This window comes from Mustela lutreola, chromosome X (genome assembly GCF_030435805.1).
Source record: "Mustela lutreola isolate mMusLut2 chromosome X, mMusLut2.pri, whole genome shotgun sequence".
NCBI lineage: Eukaryota > Metazoa > Chordata > Mammalia > Carnivora > Mustelidae > Mustela > Mustela lutreola.
This window is the reverse complement of record NC_081308.1, coordinates 66430963-66443451: the sequence shown is the minus strand read 5'-3', so window position 1 is coordinate 66443451 and position 12489 is coordinate 66430963. Positions and strand designations below refer to the sequence as shown.

General features: G+C 39.7%; 1 protein-coding gene across 3 annotated transcripts in view; it reads left to right on the top strand.

Moving 5' to 3' along the window:
* Positions 1 to 3197: 3197 nt before the first annotated feature.
* Positions 3198 to 12489, top strand: part of ZDHHC15 (zinc finger DHHC-type palmitoyltransferase 15) — a 209889-nt gene continuing 200597 nt past the window's right edge. Inside the window, exon 1 of one of the 3 annotated variants that reach the window (XM_059156694.1) lies at positions 3198 to 3601. In XM_059156694.1, the coding sequence (XP_059012677.1) occupies positions 3466 to 3601 (136 nt within the window). In that variant the 5' untranslated portion in view covers positions 3198 to 3465. The remainder of the gene's footprint in view (positions 3602 to 12489) is intronic. The other 2 variants (XM_059156696.1, XM_059156695.1) reach the window with 2 other exon arrangements.

Here is a 12489-nt window from a genome sequence, read left to right as displayed (position 1 = left end):
TTACCAAAATGGAGTTGGGTGGGTGGAATGGTTAAATAGGTGATGGGGATTAAGGAGTGTGCTTGTTATGATGAGCACCTAGTGTTGTATGGAACTGTTGAATCACTACATTGTATACCCGAAACTAATATTACACTATATGTTAAGTAATTGGAATGTAAATAAAACTTCGAAAAATGTACACCTTACATTTACACAATGTTGTATGTAAAATAAATCTCAATAAAAATATTTATCAAAAAATGGTACCTGTTACTGGCATAAAAACAGATACATAGATGAGTGGAACAGAGTAGAGAGCCCAGATATGGACCTTCAACTCTATGGTCAAACAATCTTCGACAAAGCAGGAAAAAACATACAGTAGAAAAAAGACAATCTCTTCAATAAATGGTGTTGGGAAAATTGGACAGCTATATGTAGAAGAAAGAAACTCGACCATTCTCTTACACCGTACACAAAGATAAACTCAAAATGGATAAAAGACCTCAAAGTGAGACAGGAATCCATCAGAATCCTAGAGGAGAACATAGGCAGGAACCTCTTCGATATCAGCCACAGCAACTTCTTTCAAGATATGTCTCCAAAGGCAAAGGAAACAAAAGCGAAAATGCATTTTTTTGGACTTCTTCAAGATCAAAAGCTTCTGCACAGCAAAGCAAACAGTCAACAAAACAAAGAGGCAACCCACAGAATAGGAGAAGATATTTGCAAATGACAGTACAGAGAAAAGGCTGATATCCAGGCTCTATAAAGAACTTCTCAAACTCAACATACACAAAACAGATAATCATGTCAAAAAATGGGCAGAAGCCATGAACAGACACTTCTCCAATGAAGACATACACATGGCTATCAGACATATGACAAAATGTTCATCATCACTAGCCATCAGGGAGAGTCAAATTAAAACCACATTGAGATACCACCTTACACCAGTTATAATGGTCAAAATTAGCAAGACAGGAAACAACATCTGTTGGAGTGGATGTGGAGAAAGGGGAACCCTCTTACACTGTTGGTGGCAATCCAAGTTAGTGAAGCCAATTTGGAGAACAGTGTGGAGATTCCTTAAGAAATTGAAAATAGAGGTTCCCTATGACCCTGCAATTGCACTACTGGGAATTTACCCCAAAGATACAGATGCAGTGAAAAGAAGGGCCATCTGTACCCCAATGTTCATAGCAGCAATGGCCACGGTTGCCAAACTGTGGAAAGAACCAAGATGCTCTTCAGCAGACGAATGGATAAAGAAGATGTAGTCCATATACACTATGGAATATTATGCCTCCATCAGAAAGGATGAATACCCAACCTTTGTAGCAACATGGACGGGACTGGAAGAGATTATGCTGAGTGAAATCAGTCAAGCAGAGAGAGTCAATTATCATATGGTTTCACTTATTTGTGGAGCATAAGAAATAACATGGAGGACATGGGGAGCTGGAGAGGAGAAGGGAGTTGAGGGAAATTGGAAGGGGAGATGAACCATGAGAGACTATGGACTCTGAAAAAAAATCTGAGGGTTTTGAAGGGCGGGGGGGGGGGCAGGGGCTGGGAGGTTGGGGGAGCCAGGTGGTGGGTATTAAGGAGGGCACGTATTGCATGGAGCACTGGGTGTGGTGCATAAACAATGAATTCTGTTACACTGAAAAGAAATTAAATAAAAAAATTTAAAAATGGTACCTATGAGATAACAGAGGCATTGATTAGCTTGTCATAATCATTTCATAGTCTATATACCTACCAAATGATCACATTATACACCCTAAATATATGCAATTTTTATTTGTCAACTATACCTCAATAATGATGGAAAATAATATTTAAATATTTATGTCTGAACCTTTGGACTCAAATAATCAATTGACTTATTAAGATAAATACTGCAACCAAAATGAGTCTGTGTTTCACTACATCATTAATTTAGTAGTATCACCATGAACTTGTCTGAAAAGAAACAAGAAAGCTCTTATTGCTTCAGGAAATCACAGCATATATAACCATAAAGAATAGAGCACAACCCTGTTGAAATCCTTGTTCCCACTACAGAATGTGAATAAGGCATGGTCTCAGCAAAATCACAAATTTCTCCATGTCATAGACTTTTAGAAATCATTCAACAGTGAGTTTCAAATCCATAAGTGTCAAAATCTTACTATACTTCCATTATTATGCTTATGTCATTGAACACCTGAAGAGAAGATGAGCTTCATGGGAACAGGCCTCCTGTTTATTCATTCTTTTTATACCAAAGTTGACCTACACAAAGCAACCATCCCAAAGCATTTGTTGAATTAAATTGCTTGCTAACTGGGCTTCCAGGCCGTCCTCCTCTCCCAAATCCTGCCAGTTCTTTCACAAAAATACATCTCCGCTAATGTCATTCCATTGTCCAAACCTTTAATGGCTGTTCATAGTAACCTGCTTTATAGGATTATGTTCACACACCCTGGCAGGGCGTATAAGGACCCTCACACTGTTCCCTCAGCCTCTATTCCCAGTCTCAGTCCAGCCTCTCATCTTCACACACCCTCTCCAGCTATATTAGTTGTTCCTTGGACACTTTTGGATTTTTATGACTCTATGCTTTTGCAAACGTTACTTCCTCTATCTGAAAGATCCTTCCCCTCTCGTCTGACTAGCAAACATTTGCTATTAAAGCTGTTTAAATATTACTACCTTTGCATCTTTCCCTGACCCCTCACAGAATTAAAGTTCCCTTCGTTCGTTTTTCCATACCAAAATGGACGAAGCTAAACTCAGGGGTAAGGGAGGAGGAGAAGGAAGGAGAGAGCGTCCTGTGAACTGACTTACCTAAGCAGTGATTGCGGCACTACGCGTTAAGCACATTGTTCAAGCGGCAGTGGGAGGATGGGGTTGGTTAACCTTTCAGTCTTGAGAGGCTATGGCTGGCATCTTTCGTACAGCGTGTACGTGTGCTCCCGCGTTTGTGTTGGGGGGGGGGGACAGAGAGACCAAAAACAAAACAAACAAACAACAACAACAACAAAACCCAACAACAACAACAAAACCAGAAAGAGATCAGAAAGGAGATGGGGGGTGGGGGGACGCAGTGCAGTAAAAGCGGATGGGCGGACCCAAATTTCTTGCGCTTCACCGTTTTGCAGAGGTCTAGCTCTGCCTGTATCGCTGTGGCAAGGGTGTGGAAGAGGAGGAAAGGGGAGGGGCTGCATTCCCTCCCAGCGTGCCCAGCCTCGACTGCCGGGCGGATCACCTTCCGCTCCAACAAGGCCAGTTCCTCCTCGCCAAGACTCACGCCCGTCGTGCCAGGCAGGGTGCGCTCTGCCCCGCAGCCTTACAGGTGGTATCTGCTCCTTGAGACGGTTCCCGCCAGGCTAGGCAGTGGAGCGCCGCACAGCGTGCCTCCCTGCCTCCCAGCTGTCTGCCGGGCAGTTCAGACTCAGCGCTGGCAGGCCTGCTCGGTCGATCTTCGATCCAAAGATGCGGCGGAGCTGGAAGATGGCTCTGTCCGGGGGGCTACGGTGCTGCCGCCGAGTACTTTCCTGGGTGCCAGTGCTCGTTATTGTCCTCGTTGTGCTTTGGTCCTACTACGCCTACGTCTTTGAACTCTGCCTGGGTAAGTGGAGCTGGGCACCTACGGTGGGGAAATTATGCTCCAACATAATTGTCTGTTGTACCCTTCACACTGGCGTCTCCCTCCCCGTGTTCTTAGCCCTCACGCTGCAGGGCTTTTTTTTTTTTTTGAGGGGAGGGGGTTGTTTGTTCTTAGCTCTCGGGAGAACTCCTCGTCTTCAGCCTTGACCTCTCACAGTATTTCTTCACAGTCTTCCCACGAGTGTCCCAGCATGTTGCCATCGCTTCCCACTGAGGGTTTTTTCCCTTATTCCCTGGCCATACCCACAAGAATCTCCTGGCACTTTCCACTAGAGCCCCCTTTTCTCATACAGGACAACCACTTGTGCCTGGTGTTCTCGTTCTGGGGGCTCCCACCCTACAGAATTGAGAAAAAACACCCTGTATCATTAAACTGCTTGCACTATGAATACCACCAAAGTATCCAACTAGGAGCCCCACATTTTCGCATTCCTTCCTACTAAGGAAGCCCAAAACATTTCCTGTACTCTCTTACTAGCACTCTTTTTTCCAACACTGGAATTCATCCTTTTTCCATGATCCTCTCACACTGGCTGAAGTGCTTCACAGCTTCTCCCACTTAAGACCCCACAGTATGCCTTGTTTTATCCCACTGTCTCCCCTTTTCACAAAATGAAAATGGCCCTTTTATTCTCTTTCCCTGGGGGGTTTACCATTTTGTCATCTTCTCCAGTGGAATGAGAGTCCTACAATACAACTTGTCCTGTCCTCTCACATTAAAGCCCCTGATTTTATCAGAATAAAAGGGGTTCCTTTTAGTCTTCTGCTCTCCTGTTTTGAGGAGCATTCACTCTTTTCCATTAGGGTCCTCACATTATTTTCTCACATCTCATACTAGGCACCCTGCTTTTATCACAATATAGTCATGCCTGTCCACTCTCTTCTCATATTAGTGTCCTCTTTACCTTCCCATAAGACTTTCCACAACATCTCATACAGCCCCCCAAGGGCCACTACTTTTCTAATGATACTCCCCCCTTGTTATCTTTTTTGAAAACTACTCCCCACCTCCTGCAGTTCTCTTTTATTGTTAGCCCCACATTTTGCCATCCTCTTTCTCTAAATTATTATTATTATTATTATTATTATTATTATTATTTTATCTTATTTCCCTCTAGGGTTGTCTTTCCCCTGTCTTCTCAAACTAGGAAAACACCATCCTTTTCTACTGGGATTTCTAATATATCCTTCCCAGTCCATGGGAGCCTCATGTCTTGTCCTGTTTTATTAGACCATCCCTTTTATAAATCTAGAATTCCTCTTGTACCCTGTCCTGTCACATTATAGAGCGTTCCATCCCCTTATCTAGAAAATGGTTCCCACATCATATCTTGTGCTTTCAAACTTAGAATTCCACAGTATTTCCTGACACTTAACCACAACATCCTATCCTGTATGTTCCCCAGTTGTATCACCCCAGTCACCTATCCTTATCACTAAAGGTTTTATGGTGTTCTTACAAATTCACAATGGAGCTTTTTTTTTAAAGATTTTATTTATTTATTTGAGAGAGAATGAGTGAGAGAGAACATGCGAGAGGAGAAGGTCAGAGGGAGAAGCAGACTCCCCAAGGAGCTGGGAGCCCGATGCGGGACTCGATCCTGGAAGTCCAGGATCATGACCTGAGCCAAAGGCAGCTGCTCAACCAACTGAGCCACCCAGGTGCCCTGGAGTTTTTATATTATATCCTGTCTCCTTACAACAGACCTTCTCTTTTGCTCAACTGAGATCTCCCCTTGCCTCTATCCTCTCCCACTGAAGAATTTCCATCTCTTCTCAAAGGAGATTCACTAATAGTTATTGTCAATTCAGTATAAGAAATACAACTTCTAACTTCACAACTTGTGTCCTGCAATGATCCCCATTCATTCAGTATGAAGTTCCAACTTATTTCTGGTTCCCTCACACTAGGAATCTTATTTGTCCCATTTGTCATCTATGCACTGTCAAGTCCTTCCACAATATCTTTATTTCTTTATACTAGGCTCTTAACATCTTAAAAATTATGATTAGGGTGTTGTTTTATCCAACCCCAGGACCTGACCCTTCTTACAACTTCCTTCTCTTACATATTTGACAAAATAATAGTTTACTCCACGTAGGTGGAGATTAAGTAGGGAGCCAGGAGTTAACTGTGTTTCCCAGTATAAAAATTTCTTCTAACTGTGCATGGGAGTTTGAATTTTCTATCTCTCCTTCTTAGATTTATTACTGAAAATGTACTGAGGGGCACCTGGGTGGCTCAGTGGGTTAAAGCCTCTGCCTTTGACTCAGGTCATGATCCCAGGGTCCTGGGATCGAGTCCTGGGATCAAGCCCTGCATTGGGCTCTCTGCTCGGCAGGGAGCCTGCTTCCTCCTCTCTCTCTCTGCCTACCTCTCTGCCTACTTGTGATTTCTGTCTGTCAAATAAATAAATAAAATTTTTTTAAAAAAGAAAGAAAATGTACTGAGATGTTAAAAAATAAATTCAATTAGTTGCCTTTATAGATGCAAATTTAGGCTTTTTCCTTTTTATCTCAAAGTTTATTTCAAACTTTACCTCAACAATAAACCTCAGCTTTATTGATGAGTATTAAGTGGGCTATGCAATGGTTGGGAGGTTTTACTGTTCTCAGACTTCACCACTAAGCTTTTTTGAATGATTGACTACTGGGGTAAAATTTCAGCTCCAGTATTATACTATGGGCTTTGCTTCTTAGGATCAGTGCCATCATGTAAACACTACTAAGCATATTTTAAAGTTGTGCAGTACTGACTTACATGAGCTTAGCCAAGCATTCATTTTAAAAATTAATAATAGTAATGGCTGACAATTACATAGTGCTTAATCCGTTCTAGACAATGTAAATACTGTAGATATCTTAATTCTCTCTATATTAAATTACTTAGTCCTGATAATAACCATACAAAATAGGTACCTTTATTGTCCCCATTTTACAGATGTGCAAACTGAGGCAAATATCAAACTGGAATTAGTGAAAATAGTTAAAGGAAGCTTAGAGCTTTTAAATTTTGCTTTATTTAACATATTTGCATATCGGTTGTTATATGCCAGGTGGTGTTTTAAATGGTGCCTGTGCACGTACACCCGCCCATGCCTCCCCCCCCCCCACCTGCCGACACACACAAACTCAATTCTCATAACGACCTTCTAAGGTACATTCCCATTTTAAAGACAAGAAAACTAAGGTACAGACAGATGAAAAAGGTTGCCTAGGGTCATAGAGCTAGTAAATGGCCCAACTTGGGTGGCAACCCAGGCAATATGGTTCCATAGTCCATGCTTTAACCACTATAGTGTCCTAACTCTCTGCCTTCTCTTAACAAATAGAGAAGGCAGGGTGCCTGGGTGGCTCAGTGGGTTAAGCCTCTGCCTTTGGCTCAGGTAATGGTCTCAGGGTCCTCGGATTGAGCTCCAAATCAGGCTCTCTGCTCAGTGGGGAGCCTGCCCACCCCCCGCCTACTTGGGCTCTCCCTCTCTGTGTCAAATAAATAAATAAAATCTTTAGAAAAAAAACAAATACAGAAGGCAAAACTTGCAACTAGTGGGCCAAATGTCGCCTGCAGATGTATTTTATTTGGTCTGCACAGTGTTTTCTTAACATTTTGCATCAGTTACCATTATTTAAAAACCAGGAGAGTAAGGTAGCCTTCACTTCAAATTCTGGCCCCACCTTCATTCTGTCATCTTCATTTTACAATTTTCTGAAACCTTGGTTTCAGAGAGGTTAAATCAAATCTTCCTAAGTCACTTGTTTAAGAAATAGTGGGGAATTGGATGTCAAGGCTGTTTAAAACCAAAACAACACAACGAAATTAACAGTTTAAATTTCAATATGACTCAAAAAGTAATATTAAGGACCTTCTTTCTAGAAATAGAACCTGATGTCTTTATCTGTAATTTCAGGTTAGAACTCAAGCCAAAAGTGGTAATTTTGTCTTTTAAAGTTTGAATTCTGCCACTTACTAACTAGGAGATCTGCAGCAATTTGCCTACTCTTTCTCAACCAAGGTTGCCTCACATGGTTCCTTCCTTATATGGTTGTTCATTTATACCACAAATATTTCCTTAGCATCTACTATATGCCATTTAGAGCATTGTTGTGAGAGTTAAAGAATATGATGCATCTGTATATCTTCTTTGAACAATGTCTGTTTATGTCTTTTGCCCATTTTTAAACATTTTTTATTTAAATTTAATTAATTAACATAAAATATATTATTGGTTTCAGAGTTACAGACCTGTGACTCATCAGTCTTATATAATACCCAGTGCTCATTACATCACATGTCCTCCTTAATTTCCATCACCCAGTTACCCCATCTGTGCACCCCCATCCCTTCAGCAATGCTTTTGTTTCCTATCCTTAAGAGTCTCCTATGATTTGTCTCCCTCTCTGGTTTTGTCTTCTTTTATTTTTTATTTTTTTCTATCTTCCCCTATGATCCCATTTTGTTTCTTAAAGTCCACATACCAGTGAGATCCTATGATAATTGTCTTTCTCTGACTGACTTCTTTTGCTTAGCATAATACCCTCTAGTTCTATCCATGTCATTGCAAATAGCAAGATTCCATTCTTTTTGATGGCTGCCTAATATTCCATGCATGTATGTATATATGTATATATATACACATATATAAGTGTGTGTGTGTGTGTGTGTGTGTGTGTGTGTATACATACACACACACACCACATCTTCTTTATCCATTCATCTGTCAGTGGACATCTGGGCTCTTTCCAATTTGGCTATTATGGATAATGATGCTATAAACATTGGGGCGCAAATGCCCCTTGGGATCACTATATTTGTATCTTTGGAATAAATAACCAGTAGTGCAATTGCTGGGTCATAGGGTAGCTCTATTTTAAACTTCTTGAGGAACCTCTGTACTCTTTTCCAAAGTGGCTGCTCCAACTTGCATTCCTACCAACAGTGTAGGAAGGTTCCCTTTTTTCACATCCTTACCAACATCTGTCATTTCCTGACTTTTTAAAAAAATTTTAGCCATTCTGACTGGTGTGAGGTGTCGTCTCATTGTGGTTTTGATTTGTATTTCCCTGATGCCAAGGGGTATTGAGCATTTTTCATGTGTCTGTTAGCCATTTGTATGTATTCTTGGGAGAAATGTCTGTTCATGTCTTCAGACCATTTCTTGACTGGATTATTTGTTCTTTGGTTGTTGAGTTTGATAAGTTCTTTATAGATTTGGGGTACTAGTCCTTGATCTGATATGTCATTTGCAAATATTTTGTCCCATTCTGTTGGTTGTCTTTTGGTTTTGTTGACTGTTTCCTTTGCTGTGTGAAAGCTTTTGATTTTGAAGTCCCAAAGTTCATTTTTGCCTTTTCGTTCCCTTGCCTTTGGAGACATGTCTAGCAAGAAGCTGCTGCTGCAGAGGTTGAAGAGGTTGCTGCCTGTGCTCTCCTCTAGGATTTTGATGGATTGCTGTCTCACATTTAGGACATTCATCCATGTTGAGTCTATTTTTATGTATGGTAGAAGGAAATGGTCCAGTTTCATTCTTCTGCATGTGGCTGTCCAATTTTCCCCAACACTCTTTGTTGAAGAGACTGTCTTTTTTCCTCAGTTATTCTTTCCTGCTTTGTCAAAGATTAATTGAACATAGGGTTGAGGGTCCATTTCTGGATTCTTTCATTCATCTATGTCTGTTTTTGTGCTAGTATTATACTGTCTTGATGATTACAGCTTTGTAAATACAACCTGAAGTCTGGAATTGTGATGCTTCAAATTTTGATTTTCTTTTTCGACATTCTTCTAGCTATTTGGGGTCTTTTCTATTTCCGTACAACTTTTAAGATTGTTTTTTTCCAGGTCTGTGAAAAATGCTGATGGTATTTTCCATCATTCCATCCATTGGAATTATTCCATTTCATCCATTGAATGGATGATTTTTTTTGGGTCGTATAGACATTTTAACATTATTCTTCCAATCCAGGAGCATGGAATGTTTTTCTATTTCTTTGTGTCTTCCTCAATTTCTTTCATAAGTATTCCATAGTTTTCAGAGTACAGATCATTTACCTTTTCGGTTATGTTTATTCCTAGATATCTAAGGGGTTTTGGTGTAATTGTAAATGGGATCAATTCCTTGATTTCTCTTTCTTCTGCCTTATTGTCATTATATAGAAATGCAACTGACTTCTGTGCATTGGTTTTATGCCTTACTAATTTGTGGAATTTCTGTATCAGTTCTAGAAATTTTTGGGTGGAGTCTTCTTGGTTTTCTGCATAGAGCATCACATAGTCTGGGAAGAGAGAAGGTTTGACTTCTTCTTTGCCAATTTAGATGCCTTTAATTTCTTTTTGTTATATGATTGCTAAGGCTAGGCCTTCCAGTACTGTGTTGAACAGCAGTGGTGAGAGTGAACATCCTTGTCATATTCCTGACCTTAAGACAAAACTTTCAGTTTTTCCCCATTGAGGATGATATTCACGGTGGGGTTTCCATATGTGGTTTTTATGATATTGAGGTATGCTCCTTCAATCTGTACACTACAGAGGATTTTTTATCAAGAAAGGATTCTGTATTTTGTCAAATGCTTTTTCTGCATCTATTGAGAGGATTATAATGGTCTTGTCCTTTCTTTTGTTAATGTGGTGTATCACACTGATGGATTTGTGAATAGTGAACCACCTCTGCAGCCCAGGAGTAGATCCTATTTGGTGGTGGTGAGTAATCCTTTTAGTGTATTATTGGATCCTATTAGCTAGTATCTTTGTAAGAATTTTTACAGCCATGTTCATCAGGGATATTGCTTGTAAATCTCCTTTTTGCTGAGCTCCTTTTTTGGTTTGGGGATCAAGGTAATGCTTCTCTTGTAGAAATTTTCCTTTTTTCTTTTTTTTGAAACAGTTTCAGAAGAAAAGGTATTAATTCTTCTTTAAATGTTTTGTAGAATTCCCCTGGGAGGCCATCTGGCCCTGGACTCTTGTTTATTGGGTGATTTTTGATTACTGTTTCAATTTCTTTTTTTTTTTTTTAAGATTTTATTTATTTAGGGCGCCTGGGTGGCTCAGTGGGTTAAGCCGCTGCCTTCGGCTCAGGTCATGATCTCGGGGTCCTGGGATCGAGTCCCGCATCGGGCTCTCTGCTCAGCAGGGAGCCTGCTTCCTCCTCTCTCTCTGCCTTCCTCTCTGCCTACTTGTGATCTCTCTCTGTCGAATAAATAAATAAAATCTTAAAAAAAAAAAAAGATTTTATTTATTTATTTGACAGAGAGAAAGATCACAAGTAGGCAGAGAGGCAGAGAGGCGGGGCGGGGAGGGGAGGCAGTTTCCAATGTAGGACTTGATCCCAGGACCCTGAGATCATTACCTGAGCAGAAGGCAGAGGCTTAACCCACTGAGCCACCCAGGCGCCCCCTACTGTTTTAATTTCATAGCTGATTAGAAGTCTGTTCAGGTTTTCTGTATCTTTCTATTTAAGTTTTGGTAATTTGTATGTTTGTAGGAATGCGTCCATTTTTTCCAGATTGCCTAATTTGTTGTCATATAATTGCTCATAATATTCTCTTACAGTTGTATTTCTTCAGTGTTGGTTATGATTTCTCTTCTTTCACTCTTGATTTTATTCATTTGGGTCCTTTCACTTTTCTTTTTGATAAATTTGGCTAAGGGTTTATCTATCTTATTAATTTGAAAGAACTAGCTCCTAGTTTCTTTGATCTGTCCTTTTTTTTTCTTTCTGTATCATTGATTTCTGCTCTAATCTTTGTTATTTCTCTTTTCCACCTGGATTTTGGCTTTATTTGCTGTTCTTTTTCCAGCTCCTTTTTGTATAAGTTTATGTTGTATATTTGAGACTTTTCTTGTTTTTTGAGAAGGGCCTTTATGGCTATTTATTTCCTGCTTAGGACCACCTTTGCTGTATCCCAAAGGTTCTGAACTATCTTGTTTTCATTTTCATTTGTTTACATGTATTTTTTAATTGTTCTTTTATCCCTGGTTGACCCATTCATTCTTTACTAGCATGCTCCTTAACCTCCATGTGGTTTTGTTCTTTCCAATTTTTCTCATGTGATTAAGTTCAAGTTTTAAAGCACTGTGGTCTGAAAATATGCATGGTATGATCTCAGTCTTTTTGTACCAGTTGACATCTGATTTGTGATCTATTCTGTAGGATATTTCATGTGCACTGGAGAAGAATATGTATTCTGTTGTTTTAGGATGAAATGCTCTGACTATATCTGTAAAGTCTATCTGGTCCAGTGTGTCATTTAAAGCCCTTGTTTCCCTGTTGATCTTCTGCTTAGATAATTTGTCCATTGCTGTGAGTGGGGTGTTAAAATCCACTACTAGGATTGTATTATCATCAAAGTATTTTTAAAAATTTTATTAATTGGTTTATACAGTTGGTTGCTCCCTAGTTAGGGACATAACTATTTAAAATTCTTAGATCTTGTTGGATAGACCCTTTTATTATGATATAGTGTCTTTCTTAATTCCCTATTTCAGTCTTTGGTTTGAAATCTAGTTTGTCTGATATAAGTATGGCTACTCCAGCTTTATTTTGATGTCCATTTGAATGATAAATTGTTCTCTACCCCCTTACTTTCAATCTGAAAGTGTCTTTGGTTATAAAATGAGTCTCTTATACAATGCATTTCGATGGGTCTTGTTTTTCAATCCAATCTGATACCCTGTGTTTTTTGATTAGAGCTTTTTGTCCATATTCATTCATAGTAATTATTGAAAGATATGAATTTACTGTCATTTTATGACCTGTAAAGCTGTTTCTGTAGATTGTATCTGTTCCTTTCTGGTCTTTGTTACTTTTGGGCTCTCTCTCTGCTCAGAGGATCTCCTCTAATATTTCTTGCAGGATT